We start from the raw sequence: 13,760 nt of genomic DNA, 5'->3' as shown, positions 1-13,760 counted from the left end.
CAGAGAAATGCCTGTCGATAGTGTGGGACCATTTTGGGTACACCAAGAATGACCAGGGTGTCGTTTAAATATTGCTGTAAAAAAACTGCTGCTATAGAGCGAATACATAAGGGATAATACATGGCTAGCTGTACATTGAACGATTTTAATGCACGACGTGAAGGCAAAAACCACCTGACGCGAAGGCTACAGCTCGTTAGCTCCACATTCTGCCCGCTTCAGATCAGAGAGAGATGAAATAATGCGGTAATTATTTATTACACGGTAATGTAATTGATTATAACATTTAGCTACTTGAATTAATTAAAAGAGAGAGAGAAAGAGAGAGTGACAGTTGCCTGTGTGAATTAGCCTACCTGCATCTGTGCGTCTCTCCTGTAGGCTATTTAATCTATTTTATTAATAAAAGTCACGGGGCAGCATTCTCAAGAAGTTTGTTTCCTCCTGAATGTTTGTACACGTGCGCAGCGGGATCTCCGATCTCACAAACCAAAATAATAGACATGGTTTTCTCAGGCCACATGTAAAATCATATGAATTATTATAAAGATTATTAAAATGAATAGGCTACGTATGGATGACAGTTGATTACAATATTTCAGTTTATTTCCATCATTAGTAACAGTTTCCCCTGTGGGACAAATAAAGTATATTAGTCGTATATTTATAATAGGCTACTTCATTAACTTTGTTATTTACTATCCCTGTTGTAGTATTATTCATAAGTAAAAACCAACAATATTTTTTTTCACCATGTTTCCAAAGTCTCTACCCCAGGTCCAAAAGAGTTGTAAAGAATGTACAAACTGAAAACAAATACTTTTGCAATCTATTTCCATTTGTTATTTTCAAAAGAGAAATACTGTCATGGATGTTTACAGAGCAGAGGTCACCTTTTTTAAATTCCAATGGGAGAGATGGACTTTTGTTTGTCTTTTTTATTATTATTTTTTGCTGTATTGTTGTTTACGGTGTTATTTCTGTTTCAAAAGCCAGCAATAAATAACACTTTAATATCTAAAGAGTGTTCATATGATTTTATACATTAGTAATGTTGGGAAATGAATAAATGCATAATAATCGTCATAATCGTAAAACCGTGATTATTCCTCCGACAATAATCGTACCAACAAAATCTATAATCGTTGCATCCCTAATCACAGCCTAACACAGCACAGTCTATCTGTCCAATCCAGGACATCAGTCTCTCCATAGCACAGCTGCTTGAAGCTTTTTGTCTCTTAGCTTCTAGAATACCTATTAGATTTTTACATTTGCAATGTGATCAAATCTTTATACTGTCATAGCATTTTTGCTTGTCCACATAGTTTGGTTCTTGTGACATATTTAAACGATAGTGTGCAAATAAGGGTTTGACTTAGGGATTCTTTGTGAACTCCTTTGTGAACACAGTTCTCCTGAGCATGCAGTTTTTAGGTAAGATTGGGGTATTTATGTATAAAAGGCTCCATTCTTTTCTTTTGTTTTAAAAAAAATTTCTTGATAGATTTGGTAAGGTATTTGGTTGTTGTAATCAAATAATTTTGACTGATGTACCCAAATCCTTTATAAATAGTACACAATATATATTAGATGGCTTAAAATCACTTTAAAAGCAGTTGCTTAGTTACTGTTGCTGATATTAGTTACAAATAACATCTAAAAAAAAAAACCTATAGAATCCAATAGTAAGATGTGTGTACACTTCATGTAAATCAGTTGAAACTTACTGTAATTTATGCAGCTTAAGCATTACCGTAAATAGAGCCATATATATATGTTGACCGTGATTGAAACACAGGTGTGTTTTGATTTGAGGGAAAGATTATATTAGTAAGATTTACTGGATTAAAGTGAGAAGTGAGACAAGCGTTTGATCTTTTTGGAGAAAGCGCGTCTGAAAAGCTTGCGTTCCCCATGCAGGAAGCCAAATCATTTTAAAGATTAGGTCAGTATGTCATCAGTGCTGTTTTATATTAGTGTGGGGGTGTTTGACTTTCCTTCCTGAGACCGATATAAACTGGGCTTTTTTTGTATTCAAAACTAAATCTCACCTTTATGAGAGTGTGTTCATTTCTGTCACAAGCTTTTCTCTTCAGCACTTTCTTTTACTTTTCTATGAAGTTTGATGTTGGTCAGTCTGCATCATCTCATTTTGCTGTTTATGACAAAATCATGACAATTATGACAAAAATCATAATTGTCGATTATTCCCTTGAAATTGTAATTGCGATTATTAATTACGATTATCACAATTTACATTGAATGATGTTTATACCATTGTTTGATGCAACTGCATGCCGTATTTTTTAATATGAAAATAAACAAGCTGAAAACACTCTAACTGAAAAACTTTTAGTGCTTTTCTATAGTATTAAGCCTCAGATGTCAACTATACAGCGGATTGGTTTCTTTAAATTATAAAAAAGTAAAAATATGAATGGTATTATAATGTTATACTAAAACTAAAATTAAAATAATGGGAAAAACCCTTAAGATAACACGTAGAAAGAAAAAAGCGCATCTTAAGCACGCAGAATAACATAAGTGGACTTTGAACGATTAATTGACGCTTTGAACGATTTACGTAATTGTGGCATCCATAATTGTAATCACTATTAGAAGTTCAATTAATTGTGCAGCCCTACTTTCCTAGATGTAACTTGAGAGTGTTGTATATTGCTACATGCGTGTGAGTGATTTTTTTTTTTTGTGTGTGTGCTGAAATTGCATCAGCTTGCTATTTATCAGATTAGACAAGCATGCTCCTCTCAGGCATGTGCAGCTCTTAGCTGTGGTTCTGTGGTTTTGGCTACCTACATACATGGTTTTTACCCTGAGGGCTGTGGGCAACAGATCTGGCTCACCATATTTTAATTCACTTTTAGGCTGTTGGCAAAAGACAGTGAAGATGAGAATGAATGAAAGAAAGAAATAAACTGCCCATGAACACCATCAAATAAAAGCTCATTTTCATGATTGAAATCTATTTTAATTTAGGCAGATAAAGTTAATAAATGCAGTTATAAGTTCCACACAATGTATTTATTAATGCTGTTAATAAATTTATTTTACATTATACATTCTGTTCTGTGTTTACAAAGAAACTGTTTAAGGTGGTTTGTAGCTGATAGGAATCGATCAGATCTGCCCGTTTATCAGTAAATCATGATGGACACCCTCATTATGGTATTTAATATATACTAAACAAGCACAGCAGTTTAGCAGCCTCATTACGCATTTAAGATTAAATCCATAAAGTGCTGAGCGAAATTGTATTGTTTATCGCAGGCTCAGAGTCGTGCGTTTTGTTGTGTGTTTTAATGCAGTTTTTGGAAATAGTCTTTTTTTTTTTTTTGTGCAAGTAAACAGCGCTGTTGCAAATTTACGCTGTTTTTCTTCCATAAAAATTGCCACATATAACAGTTCCACAACCAAAAATAATATTAAACGGCTATAAATATTGATTGATGGGCCTAATTTAAATATGTTCTGAAGCATTTCGAAATTGCATCTCTATTCATCATTGTTACCGATTTAGCACCAAAGCGATAATTTATTCGCTCACCTTTCGCCCACTCTTAACTTGACATGTCCCATTGCTGGAAAATATAACACCATGATGTCACCATGTATGAGTATGGTTTTTATTTTCAGTGGAAAGATCCACTATAAAGTGAATGTACAGGTCTGTCTGACACCAACACACTAACCCAACTCCCCAGCATACAGGAGATGTAGACACCTTTCTGAACACCCACACAACGTTTCAGAGCCGAGTCTGTTAATAGTTATTGTGACTGACATGCAAGTAAGACTGAATGAAGCCTTCACAACAAAAATGCAGAGCATCAGCATTACTCCTCCTCTGCATTATGATCTCTTGTCTAACTTAGAGTGGCGTGAAGTGGGTTTTTTTTTGTTTTAACACCTAGCTGAGCTCAGGGTTGAAATGGCTGCTTGCATGGCCCATGGGACCACAGCTTAGCTATCTTCATTACCAGATGAGAAACCACTTCCTATCAGGCAGAGAAACACATTGAGCTATAATCAAAGCTCACATTTTGCGTTATGCTTTGCTGCTCAGCATTCATATGATCTATTGTAACAGAGTGATTTAGCTTGGCAGATGCATGCATAAACGTGAACAAAGAAAGAGCAATAGAGAAATCTCAGTACTATACTAATGCGTTGCTGCAGAGAGGAACAATGACACTTGGTAGAAGAGTTTCAAATCACCAGCATCTGAAACACTGAAGTGACCGTTTTTGTTGCCATGCCAACCTAATATAGAACAACAAATGTCCTGATCATTTTATAATTTTAATTAAGTATTCATCAGGATATGTGACTGTTGGAGGCATTGCGTTTTGTTTGAACGTTTTAACAAATACACAGTTTCTAGTCAATATCTGATCTGCTAAGTTCATTGTAAACTTACAGGTAAAAAACATTAAATAGAATATTTAAAATTTTTACATTTAGCATTCATCAAATGTTAAAAAGGAGCAGTGTCACAACAGCGTTTGTTCCGTCAGATAAGAATTGCTCAATTTCACGAAGTAAAATCTTTCACAGAATCAGGCCAACAGTTCAACTCTAATACTACAAGTTCATTAGCATCATCATTTGATCGAGTCATTGTGGCTCAGTTCTGTTCTGCTTTTTTGTGTGAAACGGTTATGCTGTTTACCTGTTGCTTGTGAAAACATAAAAAAAACAGTTAACTCAAATCTTTGAACTGAACAAACAGTGGATATGCTCTGTTTTTAGGAAAATGTTTTAACTCATTCTGAATGTATTTTGGCTTCTGAAAAGTCGTTTCATTTTTTACATGTAAATATATTGTCATGGAAGGCTTTTTTTTCGTTTAAATAATTTAATGCAGTCAGCATTACACTACAATTGATATACAATTGTGCTCATAAGTTTACATACCCCTTGAAGAATATGAGAAATAATTGTAAACTAATGTGTTAATAATTTTCACAAAATAAGAGGGATCATGAAAATTGCATGTTGTTGTTTTTTTTTATGTAGTAGTCTTGAATAAGCTATTTCACATAACGGATGTTTATATATATTCCACAAGACAAAATAATAACTGAATTTGTAAAAATGACCCCGTCCAAAAGTTTACATACCCTTAAATCTTATTACTGTGTGTCATTTCCTGGATGATCCATGACTGTTTTTATGTTTTGTGATAGTTGTTCATGAGTCCCATGTTTGTCCTGAACAGTTCAACTGCCTGTTGTTCTTCAGAAAAATCCTCCAGCTCCTGCCCATTCTTTGGTTTTCCAGCATCTTCTGCATATTTGACCGCTTTCCAGCAGTGATTGTATGATTTTGAGATCCATCTTTTCACTCTGAGGACAATTGAGGGACATAATTACAAATGGTGAAAACATAGAAGGCTACACGATGCATTAAGAGCGGGGGTGTAAACATTTGAACAGGATGATGTGTACATTTTTCTTATTTTGATTAAAGATCATATTTTTTTCATTTAGTACTGTACTTCAGAAGCTACATAAATACATACATGTTTCCCAGAAGATAAAATAAGGACAGTTTACCCTGATCATCCAATTCAAAAAGTTTACACCCTCCAGCTCTTAATGCATCGTGTTACCTTCTTGAGCATCAGTAAATGTTTTCACCTTTTTTAATTATGTATGAGTCCCTCAGCTGTCCTCCGAGTGAAAAGATGGATCTCAAAACCCAAGTTTTTAGTGTTTTATTTGATTTTATTTGTTTTAATAGTTACTATCATATACTTGATAGTATCCAAGAAGGCGACACTAGTCTAAATCGACAAGAACAGAATTGAATTCGGAAGAACAGATTTTCAGATTTTCTGGGTTCACATCGACTACACCATTCAGTTGTACTGGGGGTACTGAAGTGAGGAAGCCATTACTCAGACGTTTGATGTCCCTAGCTGCAGCCTGCCACCTGCTGATTTCATGCAGCTGAGTGTTAGGAAGTCAGCTAACTGCCTTTCCCTTATCACAACACTATGGGGGAAGGGGGAGAAACCTCAAGAAAAACACAAATTCTTGGAAGAACACTTTAAATCCCTCGGCATCCCCATCCTCGGCCTATCAGAGGGCTGCAAGCACAGCCGAACGCAGACCACAGGAATTGAAAACACCTTTCCTTGTACTGTCTTACCTCAGTACCGCTATAACACACCCCTTTCTGCACCTCTTCTCCTTTTTCACTCACGCCGTCCTGTGTGGCTTGCCATAACTTCCAATACAGAGGAAAACGGCTCTTTGCAGCATGTTTGTAGCATGTGTTTTGATTCCCTTTTTAACAGGTGTGAATGTGGAGGGTAAACATGTTATGTAGTGTGTACATGTCTGTCCGATACCGCAGCTCCCCCAAGGCATTCAGCAGCAGTGAATAACACAACAGCATTTATAGCCTCACAATCTGTTCACATATATGTAAACCAATATGGCCACTGCACTCACACTTACTTCTTAAAGGGATAGTTCTCTCAAAAATGAAAATTGTCTATTTCTTCACCAAACCCCGTTTGACATGCTTCTGTGGAATGCAAAATGTGACTGTTAAAAAAATATCTTGGCATTTTAGCATAATGAAAATTAATGAGGTATGGAGCTGTCAAGTTCCAAAATGATGAAAAAGCTCCATTAAAGTATCTGTGTGCTTTATTACACAGATTTTCTACAACCATATGATAGCTGTGTGTAAGGACCAAAATATAAATTACTGACAATATTGACATCTGTTCTGGCTTTGTGCCACATTGATAAGAAGTGATGTCCAGTACATGAAGGAATAATACTTGTCAGGTCTTTCAGGGAATCAGTTGATACGGTTCCCAGAACTGGTCTCACTGATTCATTCACAAGTTGGACTGATCCAGATCTCGAGTTTAACTCGCTCACTCTGTATTCTAGTTATAACAGCTACCAACCCACTGAAGATGAAGACTTTGAAGATTGTAACACACTAGTCATATGAGCTACATTAACGGTACTTTACAATACTTTTATAGTGCATGGAAAAGAGCAACAGATATGATACTGAAATTATATTCTTTTATCCACGGAAGAGAGTAAGTCATACAGGTTTTGAACAACGTGAGTTTAGTTAAATGACAGAATTTTCATTTTGCATGAACTAATTCTATAAATGATTGCTAGTTGTTCTAGGTGGTTTGCATATTGTTTGTAAAATATTTTTTTTGTCCTTTCATTTAGAAAGAGGAAGGAAAGGTCCAAGGTCACCTCAACAACACAGACTCCAGCCAGTACATCCGAGACCTCAAGGATCAGATAGCAGATCTCAAACATGAGGTAATGTCTGTGTTTATAAAAAATTGAGTATTGTTTCAAAACATTATAAGACTATGCACACTTTAGAATAGATAGAATAATAATAAAAGCTAGGCCACAGATGACTTCATCTGTGAATGCATGAATAAAGTGTAAATAAACACTTGAAGGAATAAAGTTTGAATAAACTTTGGGGAAAAAATTTATTAAACAATTAATAATTTTCCAGGGGTTTTTACATGAAAAATATTGACTTGATATATATTTCAAGCAATAGTTACACGTGTAGTTTTGTGCGCTCCCTGAAGTCTGTCTTATTCTCAGAGTCTACTTTGCAGCTGTGATGTTTTACCCACCCATGAAATGCTTCTTTTCCTGCCTGATGGATGTTTTTGATCTTTGCAATTTGTTGTGTGGTTAGCTTATTTTTCACAAGCTTTATGAGTGTTTTGATCAGATTTGTTAGCTTTTCACAGGGTTTTTTAAGTGTTAACTACGCCCTGTGCGTGGCCTCTTCCTGCACTTCAGTTTGCCTGAACACACCCCATCGCACTCTTTAGCGCTACACCTATCCGTGCTGTTATAAGCCCTCCAATATCTGTTCTGTCGACCCTGTGTTTAAAAAAACGTGTCTGGACCTCTTATATAAAGTTGCCCTCATCAGATGTTTGGGTAATTAGGACAGCAGACAGATGCAACGAGATGTACACAGATTTTAGAGAGACATTTTCCCAGTTTACGTAGCATTACCTTGGCTCTAAACAGTCATTGGAGATGGTCCACTGAAATCATTTTTGATTAATAAGCAGTCAAATCTAGAATTTTGTAATAAAAATTAAGTTTTATTTATCCTTTATTCTCCCATTCATGTTAAAAAAGTTAATAAATGGACTAAGAAAAGAAAAAAAAGCTTCCACTTTAGCGCCTTCCTGTGTGACCCGGAACTGTTTTTGTACCAGACATTGATGCTCAGGGTTAAGATGAGCTCTGTGACTCTGACATGAGGCATTGCAGAGCCTTGGATCAGAGGGATTTTTATCATTGATGTGAAGAGGGAAGTGGCCACACAGAATTTCTCTTCGCTCGGTCTCAAGATATGTCTCCTTTCTGTAAGCATTCGTATTGTAGTTATTAATGAGTTGCACACAATTTTATACAAGTACCGTTCTGAATAGCAGTCATTGATAGGTAATGTTTATAATAGAGGGCTGAGGACTATGTTCTTCATTGGAATGATGTTCAGATTAACAAATTGACTATTTTGCATGAATTCACTTAGTTGCGTTCTTTGCATGACAACTTTTGATTGTCTGTAGGTGGTGTCGTTTTTGTGGCCAATGTGTTGTTTTGGTTGTTGCCCACTTCTGGTAGTGAGATTTCTGTGGCAGTGACGCACTTCAAACTGTTTAACATGCTACAGAGGACGTACTATGCGTAGATGACTTGCAGTCTTGAAAATCTAACGAATAATAAATTGATCAAAATGAATAATTAGTCTCAAGGTTAACTTCATGAAAGATCCATGAAAAATATCCATTCATCCATTTCCCAAACTGCTTGTCCTATGATTCTCAAAATGGGGGATCGTGAAAGAGGTTGCGAGACCATTTGTGACCCTGGACCACAAAACCAGTCTTAAGTGTCAATCTTTTTAAATTGAGATTTATAAATAATATGAAAGCTGATAAATATGCTTTCCATTGATGTATGGTTTGTTAGGATAGGACAATATTTGGCCGAGATACAACTATTTGAAAATCTGGAATCTGAGGGTGCAAAAAATCTAAATATTGAGAAAATCACCTTTTAAGTTTTCCAAATGAAGTCCTTAGCAATGCATATTACTAATCAAAAATGAAGTTTTGATATATTTACAGTAGGAAATGTACTCAATATCTTCATGGAACATGATCTTTACTTAATATCCTAATGATTTTAGTATAAAAGAAAAATCGATAATTTTGACCCATACAGTGTATTTTTGGCTGTTGCTACAAAGCCCCAGCGACTGAAGACTGGTTTTGTTCTCCAGGGTCACATTTAGTTTAATTTGCTAATTACAATAAATATTTTTTTAATATTACAAGTAAAGGTTACAAATAAATATTTTCAGATTTTTGAAGACACAATGGATATAAGTGTTTTAAAAAATATTATAATTTCATCGGGCCCATGATAAATAAATAAAGGCTAATTTAATAGTAAATTGGGTACATTTTCAGTAAGTGTTTTTATTAGGCATTAAGGAAACTGGTCGAATAGTTTATTTTGCAGCCCAATGATGTTTGTTATGTAGGTGGTACAGGTTGATATGGATGGTGGAAAGTTTATTTAGAATTTGACATCGCTAGCAGTTGTAAGCATAGTGTTTGGAAATGTGTTGACACAATATGTGCAGTGGGCATAATGATGTTTCTTAATAGAGGGCTGAGGACTATGTTCTTCATTGGAATGATGTTCAGATTAACAAATTGACTATTTTGCATGAATTCACTTAGTTGCGTTCTTTGCATGACAACTTTTGATTGTCTGTAGGTGGTGTCGTTTTTGTGGCCAATGTGTTGTTTTGGTTGTTGCCCACTTCTGGTAGTGAGATTTCTGTGGCAGTGACACACTTCAAACTGTTTAACATGCTACAGAGGACGTACTATGCGTAGATGACTTGCAGTCTTGAAAATCTAACGAATAATAAATTGATCAAAATGAATAATTAGTCTCAAGGTTAACTTCATGAAAGATCCATGAAAAATATCCATTCATCCATTTCCCAAACTGCTTGTCCTATGATTCTCAAAATGGGGGATCGTGAAAGAGGTTGCGAGACCATTTGTGACCCTGGACCACAAAACCAGTCTTAAGTGTCAATCTTTTTAAATTGAGATTTATAAATAATATGAAAGCTGATAAATATGCTTTCCATTGATGTATGGTTTGTTAGGATAGGACAATATTTGGCCGAGATACAACTATTTGAAAATCTGGAATCTGAGGGTGCAAAAAATCTAAATATTGAGAAAATCACCTTTTAAGTTTTCCAAATGAAGTCCTTAGCAATGCATATTACTAATCAAAAATGAAGTTTTGATATATTTACAGTAGGAAATGTACTCAATATCTTCATGGAACATGATCTTTACTTAATATCCTAATGATTTTAGTATAAAAGAAAAATCGATAATTTTGACCCATACAGTGTATTTTTGGCTGTTGCTACAAAGCCCCAGCGACTGAAGACTGGTTTTGTTCTCCAGGGTCACATTTAGTTTAATTTGCTAATTACAATAAATATTTTTTTAATATTACAAGTAAAGGTTACAAATAAATATTTTCAGATTTTTGAAGACACAATGGATATAAGTGTTTTAAAAAATATTATAATTTCATCGGGCCCATGATAAATAAATAAAGGCTAATTTAATAGTAAATTGGGTACATTTTCAGTAAGTGTTTTTATTAGGCATTAAGGAAACTGGTCGAATAGTTTATTTTGCAGCCCAATGATGTTTGTTATGTAGGTGGTACAGGTTGATATGGATGGTGGAAAGTTTATTTAGAATTTGACATCGCTAGCAGTTGTAAGCATAGTGTTTGGAAATGTGTTGACACAATATGTGCAGTGGGCATAATGATGTTTCTTCCTTTGATGCACTTATGGATCAACCAGTTTTAAAAGTCTTCAGTGTGATGTTTAAGACATCATATACAGCCACATGTCACCGCCATTAGTTTTTTTACCTAGACATTATTCTACAGTAAGAAAGCTAAATTGAATGTGGAACAGCAGAACAGAAAACGGAAAGCATTTAATTGATTTATACAGGGTGCAGGATGTAGTCTGATTTTCTCCTCCCTAATACTGACAACAAAAGGCTGGTGGTTTGCGGTCAAACAACTTTCTACTAAATCGTTCTTTCTCGAGCCATCACAATCCCTATCAACAGAGTGCAGCAAGACAGCTTTACCTCTTAAAACCTACCAGGTTCCTCTTCGTGCACAATCAAACAGCAGCATGAATCCTGTCTGTAGCCACAAACCCTTACGAACAAGACTGATTTGGATATTTGTGTGTGTGTAGTGAAGAGAGAAGAGCCATTTAATAATGGTACAGTTAAGATGTTTTTTTTTGCCTTTTTTGCTTGCTTTTTGCTTTAATAGAGTTAATCATATATTAAAATTACTCTTCTTTTTTTTTTTTTAATCTGATGCATAATTGATCTAAATCAACAATTTAGTTATAATTGTTTCAAGTCTAACTTAATGGAAACATGAAAAACATCCATGCATTTATCCGTCCATCTGTCCACCTGCTTGTCCTATATCAGGGATGGGCATATATACGGCCCACAGTGTCTTTTAGTACGGCCCACTGGATCATATTAGACTCGGATGATCAATTTTAAAGGTCCCATATTGTACACCATTCTGGAGTTTTATTTTAGGTTTTGATGTCCTTAAGAATATATATTTGTGGTATAAGTACCAAAATCCATCTCAATATATTTTTACAGCTCCTCTCTCAGGAGCTCTGCTGAGAACAGGTCGATTTTGGCCTGTCTAATTAATATTCATGAGCCTCTCTTCTGATTGGCCTGTTGTTTTCTGAGTGACGCACGGCCAGGCCAACCACAGGTAACTAGGGTCAGCCGACGTCACAGCGCTAGCTGGAGGCAGCAAAACAAAGGGGAAGCTGGAGGCAGCCCATTCAAACCAGCGCAGATTCGGCTAAATAAGAAGCTTAAAATATCATCTTGTTGTGATGTTGGGTGCCAGAATCGACGTAATACAGCCTCAAATTAGAAATTTGATCGCATATCTGCTGCCACTGCCAGACAAAAAACCGACGACAGCTGTGGTTAAACGCAATAAAACGAGCAGACTGGACAGAAATGATCGTCAAAAATGCTGTCGTTTGCAGGCACACTTCTTATCAGAAAAGGTTCAATAAAGTTTTGTCTTTTGTTGTTATGGGCGCGTCTACAGATTTCTTGCCATATGTCTATGTTTCTTGCATCTCACGACTATGTCGGGTATGAAATAATGTCTGTGTTCATGTGTATAAAACAACAAACTGACAATTTATATATAAACATTTGTAATTGTATATACATTGTTGTGATTAATTGTGGCTGGAACAATAATGTAGCTGTAAAAATAGTTGCCTGCTGAAATTGAAATGTATATACATCTTCATCATGACTAGATAGACACGGGGAGTTTGTCTTTACTATAACGTTATGTTAGATGTGACCCACCTCATAGTAACAATCCTGTCAGATCGTCCATCCTTTGAGTGAGAGTGTAACCTTACAGGTCAGCCGATCTGGTTTCGTGGTTAAAGCTTGGATTGTTTGGAAATCTGTATTTTATTTAAATCGCCATCACACCACTGCTCACAAACAACGGTGACGCCAGAGTTGCACTTGCCTCAAATTTCAAAGGTAAAATTCATTGTCAACAAAAGCTTTTTGCCAAATACATGACAGAAATGTTTGCATTGGACTAACGTGTCTTCTTTTATAGAAGTTCATACAGGTTTAATAAAACACGAAGGTGAGAAAATGACTTTTAATTTTGGGTGAACTATCCCTTTGAAGTTGTTTAAATGAGCATTTTGACCCCTTTTTCCCACTATATGTGTTTGTTTAAATGTTTGGTGCTGTTCAGAGATTGTGCATTGGTGTGTGTTTTGCAACTGTTACCTTTCCTATCGTTATCTTTTGTGAAGAAATGGTTTCCTGGTGTTTATTTGCATGTTGTCAAATGAAATAGCTGAGTTGTTAAAGTTTCAGTCATGCTGATGCTCTCTTTCTCTGCTCATAGATCCGCTGTTTAAGAGGGCAGCAGGGCTTACCCGACCAACCCAGTTTTGATGGGATTCATATAGTCAATCACTATGGAGGGGACGATGAATCCTACCAATCCTCTGATGAAGACGGAGTGAAACTGTCACCCCAGCTGACCAGACATCAGGTTAGAGGCCGGATCACACTACATGCAAACCTGGAGGACTCTGAAAGTGAGGGTGATGAGGAAGAAGATGCCCTACGACTTAGTGGCAGCCATAAGACAACTACAGTGTGATCATCTGGACTGGTGACACAAACTGACATCAAAGGTCTGGAAAGGAGAGCATGCTTTTAAGCTCATCCTTTAAATCTGCCTACAGCATTGAGCATGGGACTCAAACTGGAGAACTTGAAAAGCCCTCGTTCATCTTTACAAATGGACTTATGGAGTCATATCTTTCTCAAGGTCACGGTTTACATCTGCATTTGTTTTGTTTTTGCCAAAATGCGTCAGATGTTTGTCCTGGCACTAGTTTTTAATTTTAGCCTCAATAAGGAGGACTAATGGGCCGCTTTAGGCTCTTTGAGACCCTTGTAATAAAAATCAACATTTTGTGGCATGAGATTCTTAAACCTTAAAAGGGGGTGTTTTTAATACCCC

General features: G+C 35.9%; 1 protein-coding gene across 4 annotated transcripts in view; it reads left to right on the top strand.

Annotated features, from left to right (window-relative positions):
• LOC107566483 (ecotropic viral integration site 5 protein homolog) overlaps nucleotides 1–13,648 on the top strand; it is a 72,623-nt gene extending 58,975 nt beyond the window's left edge. For all 4 annotated transcript variants that reach the window (XM_016251947.1, XM_016251946.1, XM_016251945.1 and 1 more), the window contains 2 exons: nucleotides 7,239–7,334; nucleotides 13,134–13,648. In XM_016251947.1, coding sequence (XP_016107433.1) covers nucleotides 7,239–7,334; nucleotides 13,134–13,394 — 357 coding nt within the window. In that variant the 3' untranslated portion in view covers nucleotides 13,395–13,648. The remainder of the gene's footprint in view (nucleotides 1–7,238; nucleotides 7,335–13,133) is intronic.
• Nucleotides 13,649–13,760: the final 112 nt, after the last annotated feature.

Source organism: Sinocyclocheilus grahami, unplaced genomic scaffold (genome assembly GCF_001515645.1).
Source record: "Sinocyclocheilus grahami isolate Dianchi unplaced genomic scaffold, SAMN03320097.WGS_v1.1 scaffold1078.1, whole genome shotgun sequence".
Taxonomy (NCBI): Eukaryota; Metazoa; Chordata; class Actinopteri; order Cypriniformes; family Cyprinidae; genus Sinocyclocheilus; species Sinocyclocheilus grahami.
This window is presented reverse-complemented; position numbering and strand designations above follow the sequence as displayed.